At 36.7% G+C, this 16,856-nt stretch overlaps 2 protein-coding genes across 2 annotated transcripts; both read left to right on the top strand.

The window, feature by feature from the left end:
* Positions 1-788: 788 nt before the first annotated feature.
* Positions 789-4,086, top strand: LOC115927602 (probable E3 ubiquitin-protein ligase MID2). The gene is made up of 3 exons (XM_030993686.1): positions 789-1,424; positions 2,822-3,401; positions 3,707-4,086. The coding sequence occupies exons 1-3, from the start codon at positions 789-791 to the stop codon at positions 4,084-4,086; spliced, it is 1,596 nt and encodes a 531-aa protein (XP_030849546.1).
* Positions 4,087-11,377: 7,291 nt separating this feature from the next.
* On the top strand, positions 11,378-15,780 carry LOC115927601 (E3 ubiquitin-protein ligase TRIM71-like). The gene is made up of 2 exons (XM_030993685.1): positions 11,378-12,013; positions 14,518-15,780. The coding sequence occupies exons 1-2, from the start codon at positions 11,378-11,380 to the stop codon at positions 15,778-15,780; spliced, it is 1,899 nt and encodes a 632-aa protein (XP_030849545.1).
* Positions 15,781-16,856: the final 1,076 nt, after the last annotated feature.

Genomic DNA, 16,856 nt, shown 5'->3' with positions numbered 1-16,856 from the left:
AGTAAAGAGAAATGTGGACAGTGAAAAGGGAAGAGAATGAGATAAATGGAAGGAGATTAATGAAGAGTAGTAGAAAGAAAGGGTGAAATGTAAGTGTGGAAACCATCTTTTGTCCTTCCCAAAAAAGTGATTAGAGCAAATAAAATGTCTAGCTCTTTTACCTAGGATTCTACTAAAGTAGATCTCCAACACAATGGCCCGAATTCAAAAATGAGGTTCGTCGACTAACCTATGAAATGTGCGTCATATGACGCACATTAACCAAGGTTTGTCGACAAACCACCTTTGTGAGTTTGAGTCAATTTATCCACAACTAAAAACTAATAAAGTCGCCCTCTATCGATGAAAAGGATGAATATCGCCATTTAGTTCAAAGCTTCTCTGTGGGAAAACCCACTTCAATTCAAAGGGTGTACAACTGTATTATTTTCACAGGCAATCTCGTGTGATCTAAGGACTGTTATCACATTTGTATTGATGTATACAGCTGAATAGAGACTCAGAACTTTTGATAAAAGTTTCATATTTGTAATCAACGTGAAAATTTGATACAGAACTGCATGCAGTTACGACACACTTGTTACGTACAAACTAGATATTGGTACAACTATAGTAAGTCCACGGTACAATCTACTACTTCACTGCATATTGTTTGTGCTTGCATGAATTGACTGTTGGCTTTTATTACACATTAGCTGATCACACTGTTAAGCTTTATTGGACATTGGATATATTTGTAAAATTAGCTCGTGTTTATAGTAATAGCCAAAAATCCGATATTTGTACCAATGGCTGAGAAGACTGAGGAAGAGAAAGCTCCAAGCCCTCCAGAGAACCTGACGTGTCCACTATGTCTTGATATCTTCGACGAGGCAACAATCCTGACTTTATGTGGTCACACCTTCTGTCGGAAATGTCTCAAGAACTATGATCTGTCCCACCAGGGTCTCGATCACATGATCTGTCCTCTCTGCCGGAATATCACCAAGCTGACTGCGAACCGTGTTGATGATTTCCTCACCGATATGGCGGTCAAAGGACTCGTAGACGATTACCACGCCAAGTGTGGAGAGATGAATGCTGTCCTTGAGCTGTGTCCAAGATGCACTGCTTGCAGGTTTCATGAAGATGCTGTCTCATTCTGTAAAACGTGTAATTTATATATGTGCACTAATTGCGACTACAGCCATAACCAGCTGACATCACTCTTTGAAGGTCATGAGATTGTATCCTTACAGGATATCATCAACGGAAAGGTCACCATTGGTCATCTTTCTGAGAAGTGCTGCATCCACAAACAAGAGAACAAAGATATGTTTTGTGAGGATTGTAAGGTCCACGTTTGTTTCAAGTGCGTGATCGTCGGTCATCAAAATCACAAAATCAAGAATCAGGCTGATTTCGAGCAAGAGTTACAGCTTAAGGTAAACTTGGTTTCACTTAAGGTACCATAAGCGGGTAGCGGGTACGATATGCGCCAGAAGCGGGGAGGGGGGGGGGCGCACCCTTGCCGGAAGAAAACGTTTGACATCGTTAATTTTGAAGTATAACCATTAAAAAGAGGTTCTAAAATACGAAGTGTCACCATTCCAAATTCAAATTCTCTCTCGATCGCTGCGCTCCCTCGTACATTAGTAAATGTACCCTTTTTCCTCAAAAGCATCAAAGCGAGGAGGCTAATGATTTTTCCCTATCAAGGTGGCAGCTACATTAATGTCCACCCCCCCCCCCCTCCCTTACAAGACATAATTCTCTGTATATCGACTAGTTTGAATAGTATACAAATATACACTGCCTTGAGAGGTTCTGGTTAAAACTATGCGCAAGAGGTGACTCCAATAGTACTATTTGCTGAGGGGCGCAGCCCGAAGCAAATGGTACTTTTGGAGTCACCGAGGCCCATAGTTTAACCAGTACCTCGAATAGAAGGCATGGTATATTTGTTTTATATCCTGCATCAAAAATTTATTAAAAAAAAAAAAAAAAAAAAACATTTTTGGGAAGAAAAAAATTTCGAAAATTTTTTTTTTACAAAAAATGTCAAGTTTTATCTAAAAAGATTTAAATTGTTTTATTTTCATTAAATTAAGATTTGAAGAAAAAAAATTGATTCAATTCAAAAAAAAATTCACATTTTTTTTCCAACTCCCAAATAGTAAACCAAAATAGTACTCTCATATAGTACTTTCTAAAAATAGGTCAAATATTTTTGGTCATGTGACGAGCTCTCAACCAATCAAAAGCCAACAAATTTTTGAAGCAGGGTATAATACTAAACAGATTTAAAAATGCAACATACAGTGATTTCATGTTTTCATTAATCCATGATAACTTCCTCAATGTAGCTCCCGGCGTAAGAGAAAGAAAAGATCGAGGAAATAGCATGACCTAGCTATGATATAATGTATTGTGTATTAATCTGATGTAGCTATAACAATACAGAAATATTTGTCTTTGTCTGTGATTATGATGACGATGAATATAAAATTATTTATTTTTTCATCAATAGTAATAACAATAATAATAATAAAAAGAAGAATAGTAATTATGATAATAGTAACATTGTTAATAAAAAATATAAATCATCATCATCGTCATCATTATCACCATTATTGATAAAATAGGTAGTACTATCATTATTCTTCTCATTATCATTATTTTGAATTTATTACGATGATTAATATCATTATTATAATAACACCATTGATATTTCTGTTTATCTTATATTACTGCATTCATAGAAATGGAATTAAAAATTAAAATGGCATACATCTCATTCTACCATTTTTTTCTTCATTTCTCTCTTATTCCTTTTTTTTAGGTGAACGAACTAGTCGAGCGTTGTGCCAGTAAGAAATCAGAACTGGAGAAGAACATTCAAAATGTGGAAGTACAACGCCATGAAGTATACACTGCCATGCAGAAACTACTGGACGATGTCAGTCAAGCCTACAGCATCAAGGCCAAAGAGCTTGAAGAAAATCATCGAAATCTCATCGAGCGCATCAATGCAGTAAAGCGGAGTTTCGATGACGACCTCAACGTCTTGAAATCAAACGATCGAACGAGGATCAAGAGTATTTATAGTTCAGTAACACTGGTAGCTAATGACAGACTGGGTCGTCTTGAGACAGACAGTCTGTCTGCTCATACCTTGCTCTGTGAGGAGCTGGATGCAATGCTGAAGGAGGCTACTGATCACACTTCTGCGGCAGCCATTACGAAGAAAGCACAGGAGGAGAGGTTCAAGCCTGCAGATGATACTCGTCTGGACCTCGGGAGCATCTCAGAATCAGTTCCTAATCTGCAAGTCATTCTGTGTGTAGATCTACGGGAAAGGATGTCAGGTATGACCCCGTACTCTGGCGATAGTGTAGCTATCGGGTATTTGGATAAACATGGTATAGATATCATTGATTCAGCTGGTAAACAAGAACGGTTTGCAAACATACCAAGTAACATGATGTGTTATGATCTTGTGTTTCAAAATGATAGGTCGTTATGCATAACGACGGGTGCCAGTAAAGCACGCAGATATTCTCCCAATGGATCCAGGAAATCAACCATCCACATGAAAGGCAATTATATCTATTCTCTCAGACTAAACAGAAGTCCATCAGATGAAATCCTCATCTCTAACACTGATAAACAAGCCTATATATATATGACCCGACTGGATCTACTCTCAAACACACTGTTCCAACAGAACACAACGCGACAAGGCAGGTATCTTCTACCAGGTCGGGTTTGATCGTCACGAGCTCATGTAACATCAATCCAAGCGTGGTGACGGTCTATGACAGAGATGGGAATGCTGGTGAGTCTGTACGAGCTCCAGACCATGTCTGCATGTTTGCTGCCGTGGATGAGCAGGACATAGTGTATGTAGCGAGTGTTGATAGTAAGAATGAAAACGTGGTGTTCAGGCTCTATGACCTGGATGGTTTGAACCTGAAAGAGAGAGTTGAGTTCAATGTACTTAATCTGAAGCTTCGTTATACTTGGTGTTACTTGGTTTCCCTCTCTCCAGACATGCTCGCGTTTGCTTGTGACAAGGAGTTGTATTTTATCAAGGTATCACTGTAATCCATGTCACACTGTAATTCATGTCACACTGTAATTCACACTGTAATTCATGTCAGCACCGAAAGGTGGACCTGTGCGCTTTACAAGTAGCCACTATTATTATTATTAGTATTTGTACACTCTATTACCATTATTAGTGTTATGTATACCTCTCTGCTCCAGCTCTACTCTAAAATGGACCTATCAAGTGTCATATTTTAATGTTTATTATGTGATCTAAACGAATGAGGAGATGTCCATTCTCTCGATAGATCTTAGTTTCCTCTGTACAGATCTTAGTTTCTTCTATACAGTTGACATTATTCAATATAATAATAACGTTTCTCTTTCGAAATAATATGTAATACGTAAAATATACATTAACTATATATTTCTTTCCTTGTGTAATTGTTTTCTCTTCAAAGTTTTAACAGATGATTGTTATCGCAAAATCAAAGAATAACAACGACTACAGACACACTGTTGAAACTTTATCGTCTTGGCTCATCGTTTGTGCGATTTACTCTAATGAGTACCAGATGAAAACCTTTAGTAGATCAGTATTCGTTGATATAATCTCTGATTTATTGTCCAGTTGTTTGTGTGTGTGACAAAGCACATACTGACTGAATATTTTTCTATTTTTAGAGCAAAAAGGTATTTTTTGAACGTCTGGAATCAATATTCCCTTATCCCCTGTCCTACTATTTTATCGTAACAAAATGTAATGCTACTTAAAAGCAATTCAAAACGTTATAAACTTTGAGGTTCAATTCAAGAAGTGCTTCCACTTCAGACGCAAGCAATAAGAGCAAGTAATAAGATATCATATTATTTTTAACACGAATATTTATAAAATATTGATTAACTTCTTATTCGTGTTTTTTCACCTTATGTTGTTATTCTCAAGTATTTAAAAGTTTATTTTGTTTGGTATTATGTTTCTTAACTTTTATTTTGATTATTTTTTATATTCAAATGAGTGACAAAAATATTAATACTGACCTTGTTTTTACGACCCCATTATAAATAGGCTTTTTAGGTTTTATTAGTCATCCTGTCAAGTTTTTGGTATAATTGTTTTGTTTTCATTTCAAAATATCATTTTACACTTCGTAGTTATGCTACATTGAACTTGACTAGTTCATCAAATCCAATTTATTTTAAATCCTTACATGGCCGTGGTGTAAATACTGTACTAAAGAATGTAAGAGTATTGTGATATCTTGTAAAGTTGTATAACAATTCTGTTATAATTGGTGACTTCACTTCGAATATTTCATGTAAATTGTCTTTTTCAAAATAGTTACCGCTTTAATTCGATTCCTTTAGTTAAATTCGATTCAATTCAATTGAATCTATACAGATTATCAATTTTTGACGTGGAATTTGGAATGTCTTCATTTGCATTTTATAACGGTAGATAGAGAATGGAGAAAGATAGGATTATATTATATATATTGTAGATGTGATGATAATATTAAATACATACCTCTGGTTATGCTAGTAGACATGCATGGCAAACCCAGGGATGAAACTGGAGAAAACATTATTGTAATGTTTCCCCATCATTAAAAAAGCACCCAATGTATATATGTTTGTAAGTGGATGACATCAAAGAAAATGCATGCATAAACGATCTAGCTTTAGGAACACCCCCCCCCCCTTCTCTTTTTAAATAAATGAATCTGTTACTCTTTTCCTTTTTTCGAAGAGGGGAGGGGAGTGTTGCCTAACCGCATGTCGATGCAAAATGTTGTTCCGTTATGTTTTTGTTGAAGAAAGAAAGTCAGTTCTCATGGGTAAATTGGGGCGACTAATTCGATACACACTCCAGGTCGCTATCCTGTGTTTGTACACAGTATTTTAAAGTACCTCATACACTTGTCTTAAATTCCATATGTTGTATCTTCCCCATTTGTTTAGTCTTTTTAAAACAGTTATAGTTACTATGTATAAGCTGTAAACTAAATGTACATTGTTTCGTTGCATGCATACGGTATTGTTGATTGACACTGGAAATTCCTTTGGTGGTGGACAGAGAAACAGGAAGAGAAAGAGAGAAACGGAAGGAGATAAAGGAGGAATAGTGGTTACCGTGCTTTACTCTTACAAGTATAGTAATAAAAGCAATTAAAACGCAAGATACGTTACAGAGTTGCCAATTTGTGTTGATTGATTGCAACTTCAAAAATATCTCAACTTTCTTCTTTTCAATCAGTTTTTGCGAGAAAAAAATTCACTGATCTTTAATATTCATTATTTTAAAAATGGGTACCTTTCAACTTAACACAATGTTTGAATATATCATCATGGGATGAGAGATTACATGGTCTGATGATTTATCCATGTTTTGCCTTTTCTTCCCAGCCGCTACAAGCTGCCTTTCTATTCCTAGTTCTGCTTTCTTTTCTTCACTTTCCCTCTCTTTCTTCTTCCAGTGTAAGTGCTGCTTCAAAGGGATGAAGATATTGTGTTGAAAGCTTCTTTGTTTTTGTTTTGTTTGTTCTCCATGTATGTTTGTTGTTTTCCTTTAAATACACTGCCTCCCATCTACTTATTTTCCATCTCTCTTTGTCTCCTTGTCCGTCTCCTATACTAGTCTTTCCCAAATCCATCACTCTGATGTACCCTTCCTTTTCTCTCTCTTTCTGATCTACTTTCTCCTCCATATTCTCTCCATCTTGTCTGCACATACATACCTCATGTGAGGGTACACCTCTACTGCATCTATCCGTCTCTCTCTCTCTCTCTCTTTCCAATTTTTCCTCGATCTCAAAATCAGAATCATTGTTTAAGAAAGGAGTGAAAGATAATTTGGTGTTGGTCAAGGGCAGTTGTTTTAAGAAAGGAAATTGTGTTGAATGCTTCTTCAATGCATACATTTACCTTTTCGAAATTGACCACTGTAGTCAGATATACTCACAAACTCCCCCCCCCCCCCCCCAAAAAAAAAAAAAAAAAAAAAAAATAATAATAATAAAATAAATAAAATGAAATAAAATAAAATAGATAATAATAATAATAATAATAATAATAATAATAATAATAATAATAATAATAATAATAATAAATCAATAAATCAATCAATTAATCAATTGATCCTTCAGCGAGCGTACATGAAGTTCTGTTTTAATAACACAGACATTCGACCCACGCCTTAAAATAAAAGGAAAATTCCTTGATTAGCTTTTGACACTTGACCAACGGTGTGTGAGAGTTATTTGTATAAAAGCAGTACAGCCACAACAAATTAATAACTGAGTTAAGTCTGTAAAAGTATGGAGGAAAGAAAATGAACTGAACATTTTAATTTCTTTCTTTTTTTCTATATACAATTTTACATAAACAATCTGTGTTCACATCAGTCGCTCCAGTTAACCCCTTGACTACTGCATTATCTGATTCCCATAGACTTAACACAGAGACCACCAGGTTCCAGTAAGCAATGGGTTAACGAATCAGTATGGTTATAATCATTGGCACACTTACTTGCTAGAAAAAAAGAGAGGTGAAGAAGAAGGAGAGAAAAAAGAAACAAGTGTATTAAACATGTTAAGCTGTACACAAAGCGTAAATAAATACACTTTTTTTTCGCAGGTAACGACTCGTACGTTTCTCTCTTTCCATGACCTATAGTAAGCTCTGCCTCTAAGTCTGGTTGGAGGGAAGATCTGCACGCGTATAGTACAGTTTAGGTGTGACTGAATGTGATCAACAAACAGAAACAGGAAATACATCAAACAGAAACGGGAAATACATCAATATACATGAATAGCATATAGCCAAACATATAGTCATAAATGTCATGAATACAAAATACACCATTGCTTTGCACTGGTTTCAAACTATTTCAAATGAAATAGAAAAATAGCATTTTTTTTAATTTGTCTAGCAATGTATGATCGACACCTCAAATATTAAACTTCCCTATTACTTGATAATGTGCAACACAGCCTGTCTGTTGTATATAGTCTATTTCTATTTTATACATGATATTCAAGGTTAAATTGACGCTGAACCGGTAAGATTTACACTTTACCGGTTACACTGCCCAGTCATTAGTCAACAAATACATTTCCATTATTTATATCAAAACACAAAGTCATAAATACGAACCCATATATATATATATCAAAAGCATTAACCAATCTTTTGTTTATATATCGATCAATCAGATCATATAATGCCCCACCTACACCATTGAGTTATACATACAACTACACAATACAATACAATACAACACAGTACAATTTATACAATTCAATATATATTTCTTTATGCCACATAATACATGGGGATAAAATAAACTAACTTAACACACCATTTCCTTTTGAAACAGGATGTACATCCTGCACATCAAACATAATTAAAGGTATAGACCAGTTTTGGAAACACCCCCTCTCAAAAAATGAAATCAGGAAGCTCTTACCAATCATGTGATATAATATGTTTTGACTAAATACCCCCGACTCAAAAAATGAAATAGAATCTCTTATTACCAATCACGTTAAAGAATATGTTTTGACTACCCCCCCCCCCCTCTCTCAAAAATTGAAATGGAAGCTCTTATTACCAATCATGTGAAAGAATATGTTTTGACTTAATGCCCCCGTCTCAAAAAATGAAATGGAATCTCCTATTACCAATCATGTTAAAGAATATGTTTTGACAACCCCCCCCCCTCTCAAAAATTAAAATGGAAGCTCTTATTACCAATCATGTGAAAGGATATGTTTTGACTAAACACCCCCCCCCCCCTCAAAAAATGAAATGGAATTCTTATTACCAATCATGTGAACGAATATGTTTTGACTAAACACCCCCCTCTCAAAAAAAGAAATGGAAGCTTTTATTACCAATCATGTGAAAGAATATGTTTTGACTAAACACCTCACTTTAAAAAAATGAAATGGCAAAAAGGATGCACCAAAGCGAGCCATTTATGCATCTTTTTTTGTATTAATCTCCCACTTCTGAGGGGGGCACATCCCCCCTCAGACACCCCCCTGCGTTCATTTTCCTGTTAGTTAAACTCAGGACTGTTTTATTTTTAATTAGGAAAAAGTATGCACCAAAGCGAGCCATTTATGCATCAATTTAGACAAAATCTTCAACTTCGGAGGGGAGCGGAGGGGGGCACATCCCCTCTCAGACAACCACTGCGTTCTTTTTCCCTGTTAGTTAAACTCAAGACTGTTTTATTTTTAATTTGGCAAAAAGTATGCACCAAAGCGAGCCATTTATGCATTAATTTGAGAAAAAGAACTTCAACTTCTGAATAGTGCACATCCCCCTCCCCCCTCAAACACCCCCTGCGTTCTTGTTCCTGTTAGTTGAACTTAAGACTGTTTTCTTTTTAATTTGGCAAAAAGTATGCACTAAATCGAGATATTTATGCATCAATTAAAAACAAACAAAATCAACTTCGGAGGGGGAACATCACCCCTCAGACACCCCCTGCGTTGCGCGCCCATTCGCCCCCCCCCCTAACAAAATAACCTGGTGTTGCCCCTTTATTTAAACACCAATACAAATGAATAAAAACATACCTAAAGTCGCAGAAATACAGGAGACATATTGCTCCCACCAGTACCCTGTGCAAATCAAATATAGGTTCATAAACACTTATGTTGATTAGCACCTAATTAACAGATATTACAGAACATTACCGTCATCTTATTGAATACCTGAAATAATCTACAGAGCGGCTAAATCTTTTAAACCACTACAAATAAAGATGAGTGCTGGGGGGTGGGGTGTTTCACAAAGATTCGAAGTCGAACGTAACTGTAAGTTGGGCTTAAGTATTATGGAGAGCCATTTGTAGCCTTATTTTGAAATATATTCAAAAGCAAAAATTCAAGTATTTTAGACTTTTCATGAATTCCACATCAAGAACGTGAAATCTCCCATGATGATAGAAAATATAAATGATTTGAATCAACATTTTGTGCCTTTTAAAATAACTTTTACAAAATATTTGCAAGGATACTAATGGCTTTCGATAAAATTCCAACTTAGAGATAAGGTCAATTTAGGATCTTTGTGAAACACCCCCTGGTCATTTAAATTTAACTGCATGACATGTACGAGAGAAACTGTCCAGAATCGATTGATAACTGTCTATGAAGTTATCGGGAAATGTTGACTGTGTAGTATATAGGAGTCATTGTTTAGGCCAAATTGTGTAGCCCTTTCGTGAAATTTTGGGATCATTAAAATGATATTATAACACTATAATGTAAATCTTGCTGAAAAAACACAACCAGTGAAAATCATTGGACACAGAATGATTCCAGCACTGTTTCTGACATTTCTGCTACTTTGCTGGTCCAAAGTAACTCATACACTTTAAAAAGCAGTTTCTGAAACAGAACTCTTAAGATTACTTTTAATACATTATTATTTCAAAGAATCATATTTTCTTGCAATATGGCTTTAATACATATTCTATTTGATATTATTTTCTCATTATCAGCTCTTGAGACAGACACGATTCACATTATCATGGTTATGAGCCTAAATTATGACTTTTTTATAAGATAGGAAGTGGTGAAATGTTTTTTTCAGGCGAATCTTATATTGTAATAGGTGTAGCCTGAAAGGATTCCATACGTAAACAAGTTAAGAGGAATGTTGCCAGTGAAAAGGGAAGAGAAGGGGAGAAATGGAAGGAGAAAGAAGGGGTGAAATAGAAGTGTGGTTACCATCATTTACCCTTCCCAAAAAATGATAAAAGCAAATAAAATGTCTTGCTATTTTACCTAGGATTCTACTAAAGTGGATCTCCAACACAATATATCCACAACTAAAAACTAAAAAGTCGCCCTCTATAGATAAAAAAGGATGAATATCGACATTAAGTTCAACAGGTGCTTCATAGCGGCTGCGCGCGCATTCTATGTGGGAAAACCCAATTCTATTAATAGGATGCACAAACTGTATTTTTTTCACAGGCAATCTCGTGTGAGTTTAGCATTGTGATCATATTTGTATTGCTGTATACACTTGAACAGAGACCCAGTACTTTTGATCAAAGTTACACATTTGTATTCAACATGAGAAATTGGAACAGAACTGCATACAGTTCGGACATACTTGTTTCGTACAAACAAGATATCGGTACAATTATAGTAGGTCCATGATGGTACAATCTACTACTTCACTTAATTTTGTTTGTGCTTGCATGAATTGACTGCTGGCTTTTATTACACATTAACTGATCAAACTGTAAGCTTTATTGGACATTGGATATATGCGTAAAATGAGCTAGTTTTTGTAATAAGCCAACAATCCGACATTTGTACCAATGGCTGAGAAGATTGAGGAAGAGAAAGCTCCAAGCTCTCCAGAGAACCTGACGTGTCCACTATGTCTTGATATCTTTGACGAGGCAACAATCCTGACTTCATGCGGTCACACCTTCTGTCGGAAATGTCTCAAGAACTATGACCTGTCCCACCAGGACCTTGATCACATGATCTGTCCTCTCTGCAGGAATACCACCAAGTTGACTGCGAACCGTGTCGATGATTTCCTCACCAATGTGACGGTCAACGGACTCGTAGACAATTACCATGCCAAGTGTGGAGGGATGAACGCTGTCCTTGAGATGCGTCCAAAATGCACTGCATGCAAGTTTCATGAAGATGCTGTCTCATTCTGTAAAACGTGTAATTTCTATATGTGCACTAATTGCGACTGCAGCCATAAGCAGCTGACATCACTCTTTGAAGGTCATGAGATTGTATCCATACAGGATATCATCAACGGGAAGGTCAGCATTGGTCATTTATCTGAGAAGTGCTCCATCCACAAACAAGAGAACAAAGATATGTTTTGTGAGGAATGTAAGGTCCACGTCTGTTTCAAGTGCGTGATCGTCGGTCATCAAAATCACAAAATCAAGAATCAGGCTGATTTCGAGCAGGAGTTACGGATTAAGGTAATCTTGGTTTCATTTAGGGTACCATAGGCGCCAGAAGCGGGGAGGGGCGCACTCTTGCCTAAAAAAAAGGTTTGACACCGTTAATGTTGCAGTATACCATTAAAAAGAGGTTCTAAGAAAGTGCCACCATTCCAAATTCTAAAATTCTCTCTCTGTCGCTACGCTTCATCGTACATTAATAGATGTACCTTTTCTTCCAGAAGCATCAAATCGGAGAGGCTAGTAAAAATAAAATTCTCAAGGTGGCAGCTAAATTAATTTCGCCGTATATCGATTAGTTTTTAATAGTTCTGAATAGATTAAAACATATATGTTTTCAGTAATCCATGTCGACTCCCTAAATGTAGCTCCTCGTAAGAGAAAGGAACAATCGATGAAATGGCATAAACTAGCTATGATGTATAAGAATGTTTAGTATTCTGCTCTAGCAACACAATTACAGAACGCTCTACGCCAAGGCCCCATAAACGGGGATCGGAGCAGGCAAAGTTACCACCGACGCGCTAGACAATTTAGCACAATAACATTTGATAATATTACAGAATAAAAAAGCTTTTAAAGTGCTCTAAAATACGGTTTCTACTTTATTGTCCTCGCGATCACTAGGCTTCCTCTCATTTTAATAGTTGGAATGAGTCTTATCATTGTACAAGCCTTGTCTACTACACTGTCGCTCATTAAGGTGGAATATGTTTGTTTTACCCCAATTCATGGAATTATTTTTAAAATAATTTAAAAATAATAGATGTAGATGATAGTATACATTCTCAGATTTTATTGAATAATAATTTGCCAATGTGTGTTTTGCGTGACTGCTAAAGCATGTGTATGCTACTATGCTTATGAACTAGGGGACCTACGCCCTTAAGTCATAAATGACAGTAATGAGGATTAATGCCCCACAAAAGGGCACTAATATAGCACATCGACACGGTTTTGATCCTGGGGCCTCACAGTTACGAGGCCAATGCCTTGTCACTTAACCATGACTGTACGCAGCGGGGGCTAGGGTAGGGGGCAGTTTCCATAATTAAAAAAAAAACAGAAAATGCAATTAATTTTTAATAATTTATTGCACTTTACCCCGGTTCCCAACATAAACAAATCTTCTGTGTGCCCATGCCTTGAGCCATAATGCATGGCCGTCCAGAGAATTTGTTTATGTTGGGGACCGGGGTAAAATGCAATAATTATTGAAAATTTATTGCATTTTCTGTGTTTTTTTAAATTTATGTAAACTGCCCCCTACCCTAGCTTCCGCTGCGTACAGTCATGGTTCAGTGACAAAGCAATGGCCTCGTCGCTTGTCGCTGAGGCGGGGGGGGGGGGGGGGCTAATTGAAGTTCGTAAGCTTAGCTATATTTCATAGAGCACATTAGTTTAATATTCTTGGAAAAAATCCAGAGTGTTTAGTAACATCATCTCAATTTTAATTCAGTTCAGTTCAGTCCATTTTTTCCAACCATTTAAAATGAATTATATAAAGCATGTAATATAAACATTCAACAACAAAAATGAATAGGATGCCCCTTAAAGCTAAGGCTTCATAAAAACGGAGCACTCAATACATATAGGCCCAATTCTTTCTTCTCTCCCTGTTTTTCTGTTTCTCTCAATCTCTCTGTCTCTTCGTTTCCTCCTCCATTTTGTGGTTTACCTTTTAATGGGTGAAAAGGCAACCTGCCCAAATTACCCTGATAACTTCGTAGTTACCCTTTTTTAGGAAATTAAAAATTTAATCCTCGAAAATCAATGAGATAAAAAAATCATTGGAATAAATGAACCATTATTTAGTATTTGTGCAAAAGGGCCCATAGCAATTGTTATCTGTACTTTGCCACAAAATAACAAAATAGATATATTTGTCTTTGTTTATGATTATGATGGCGATGCTGATTATAATAATACTTTTACTAGCTCTGTACGTGTATATGATATTAAAGGGATCGTTTAACAATGTTAAATCTGAGATACATGGCCCTACGTGTTATCAGTGTCTGTGATATGGTGTAATATTAAAGCCCTAAAAAAATCCGCTTCAAAATGATCAAGAAGTGCCTCAAAAAAGTAAAAATCTTTGAGTGACCGGTTTTACCATATTCGTTCTCCCCAATAGACTGTAGTGTTATGAAAACCGTCAGGCGAACGGTTTTCAAAATTTGTAATTCCAATCATAAATATCTTGATAATCAGACAGGCGATCGGCTTGTAAAAGTCATGGGGTTCCTGACTGACCTAAAGGTTTATAATTATCATTGCATCATGAGCTAAATCCAGAATTTTGTTTCAGAATCTGAGACAAAGTTACCGGATCCCTTTAATGCATTTATAGAAATGTACTTATTTGGTTGGATTACTTTTTGTATGATACATGATGAAGGGTCGTGGTTCAATTTTTTGTGAAACATAAGACGCGCACAAAATCAGGTTCCATGTAATTGGCATACAGCTCAATCTACAACATGTTCTTTTCATTTCTCTATTATTCATTTCTCTATCAGGTGAACGACCTAGTTCAGCGTTGTGCCACTAAAAAATCAGAACTGGAGAAGAACATTCAGAATGTGGAAGTACAACGCCATGAAGTATACACTGCCGTGCAGAGACTCCTGGACGATATCAGTCAAGCCTACAGCATCAAGGCAAAAAAGCTTGAAGAAAATCATCGTAATCTCATCGAGAGCATCAATGCAGTAAAGCGGAGTTTCGATGACGACCTCAACGTCTTGAAATCCAACGATCGAAAGAGGAATAAGAGTATGTCTAGTTCAATAGCACTGGTAGATAATGACAGACTGGGTCGTCTTGAGACACACAGTCTGTCTGCTCATACCTTGCTCTGTGAGGAGCTGGATGCCATGCTAAAGGAGGCTACTGATCACACTTCTGCGGCAGCCATTACAAAGAAAGCACAGGAGAAGAGGTTCAAGCCTGCAGATGATACTCGTCTTGACCTCGGGAGCATCACAGAATCAGTTCCCAAATTGCAAGTCATTCAGTGTGTTGATCTATGGAGACCGATGTGGGGTATGACCCCGTACTCTGATGACAGTGTAGCTATCGGATATGGTAATACACATGGTATAGCTATCATTGATTCAGCTGGTAATCAAGAGCAGTATGCAAACATACCAAGTAACATAAGGTCTCATGATCTTGTGTTTCAACAAGACAGGTCGATATGTATATCGACGAGTAGCACTGAAGCACACGTATATTCTCCCAATGGATCCAGGAAATCAACCATCCGAATTAAAGGCAATATGTATCATCTCAAACTAAACAGAAGTCCATCAGATGAAATCCTCATCTCTAACACTGACAAGCAAGTCTATATCTATGACCCGACTGGATCCACTCTCAAACACACTATTCCAACAAAACACAACACGGTGAGGCAGGTGTCTTCTACCAGGTCGGGTTTGATTGTCACGAGCTCATGTACCAGCAATCCACGCGTGGTGACAGTCTATGACAGGGATGGGAATGCTGGTAAGTCTCTACAAGCTCTAGACGACGATGTCTCCCTGTATGCTGCCGTGGATGAGCAGGACAGGGTGTATGTAGCGAGTTTTTATCGTGAGAATGATAACGTGGTGATCAGGCTCTATGACCTTGATGGTCTGAACCTGAAGGAGAGAGTTGAGTTCAATGTACTTAATCTGACGCTTAACGGTGGTTGGTGTTACTTGGTTTCCCTCTCCCCAGATTTGCTCGTGTTTGCTTGTGGCACGAAGTTGTATTTTATCAAGGTATCACTGTAATCCATGTCACACTCTATTACCACTATTGCTCGTGTGTTTACCTCTCTGTTCCAGCTCTACTCTAATATGGGTCTGTAATGTGTCATATTCTATCATTTCTTATGTGATAACTAAACGAACCAGAAGATTTCCATTCTCTCAATAAATTGTAGTTGCCTCTTTACACAGTTGAAATTATCCAACATGATATAATAACGTCCCTCGTTCGAAATAATATGTAATACGTAAATTTTACATAAACTATATACTTCTTTCGTTGTATAATTGTTTCTCTTTGAAATTTAAACAGATGATTGCTACTGCAAATTCAAAGAATAACAACGACTACAGACACACTGTTGAAAGTTTTTCGTTTTGGTCCTCGTTTTGCGATTTACTTTAATGAGTACAAGATGAAAACCTTTAGTAGATCAGTATTCGTTACTATAATCTTTGATTTATAGTCCAGGGCACCGTCTTACACAGAGTTCATATCAATCGCAACTATGTACCAGGCCTAATAAAAACCCGATTGTTTTCGTGTTTTTTTCCCCGATTTTTTCCCGATTTTTTTTCTTCTTCCCTCTTTTATCCTGATTTTACCGATTTCCCCGTTATTTTCTCTAATCTTCCCTATTTTGCCCTATTTTTTCCCCAATTTTCTTACTCAAAAGGGGGGAATGTTGTTAGATGCCATTTTTTTCCCCGCGAATCCTCTTCTCTTTTTTTTACTCAAGGGGGGCGTGGATGAGGGGAAAACAAAAAACCTATTTTTTTTTTAGTGCTCACTATCACCCCTGCTATGTACCTAACGGATAGGAGACTGCAAACTTACAATTGATTTGGATCAATTGTAAGTCTTTGTAAGATGGGGCCCAGTTGTTTGTGTGTGTGACAAAGCACATACTGACTGAATATTTTGTACTTTAGAGCAAAAAAGTTCTTTTTAAACGTCTGGTATCAATATTCCCTTATCCCTTTTCCTACAATTTTATCCTTAAAAATGAATGCTACTTAGAAGCAATTCAAAACTTTACCAACTTCGAAGTTGAATTTGAAAGGTACCTACCTCTTAAGACGCAAGCAATTTGAGCAAG

This window comes from Strongylocentrotus purpuratus, unplaced genomic scaffold, assembly GCF_000002235.5.
Source record: "Strongylocentrotus purpuratus isolate Spur 01 unplaced genomic scaffold, Spur_5.0 spur5_scaffold_20, whole genome shotgun sequence".
Classification (NCBI taxonomy): Eukaryota; Metazoa; Echinodermata; class Echinoidea; order Camarodonta; family Strongylocentrotidae; genus Strongylocentrotus; species Strongylocentrotus purpuratus.
The sequence above is the reverse complement of the archived record's forward strand: the minus strand, read 5'-3'. Positions and strand labels throughout refer to the sequence as shown.

Excerpts from the sequence above, each read along its gene's own strand:
- LOC115927602 (XM_030993686.1), top strand. The coding sequence starts at position 789 with ATGGCTGAGAAGACTGAGGAAGAGAAAGCTCCAAGCCCTCCAGAGAAC. Across the intron at positions 1,425-2,821 it reads AGCAAGAGTTACAGCTTAAG|GTGAACGAACTAGTCGAGCG; the intron begins GTAAACTTGGTT and ends CCTTTTTTTTAG. Across the intron at positions 3,402-3,706 it reads CGGGTATTTGGATAAACATG|AACACAACGCGACAAGGCAG; the intron begins GTATAGATATCA and ends CTGTTCCAACAG.
- LOC115927601 (XM_030993685.1), top strand. The coding sequence starts at position 11,378 with ATGGCTGAGAAGATTGAGGAAGAGAAAGCTCCAAGCTCTCCAGAGAAC. Across the intron at positions 12,014-14,517 it reads AGCAGGAGTTACGGATTAAG|GTGAACGACCTAGTTCAGCG; the intron begins GTAATCTTGGTT and ends TTTCTCTATCAG.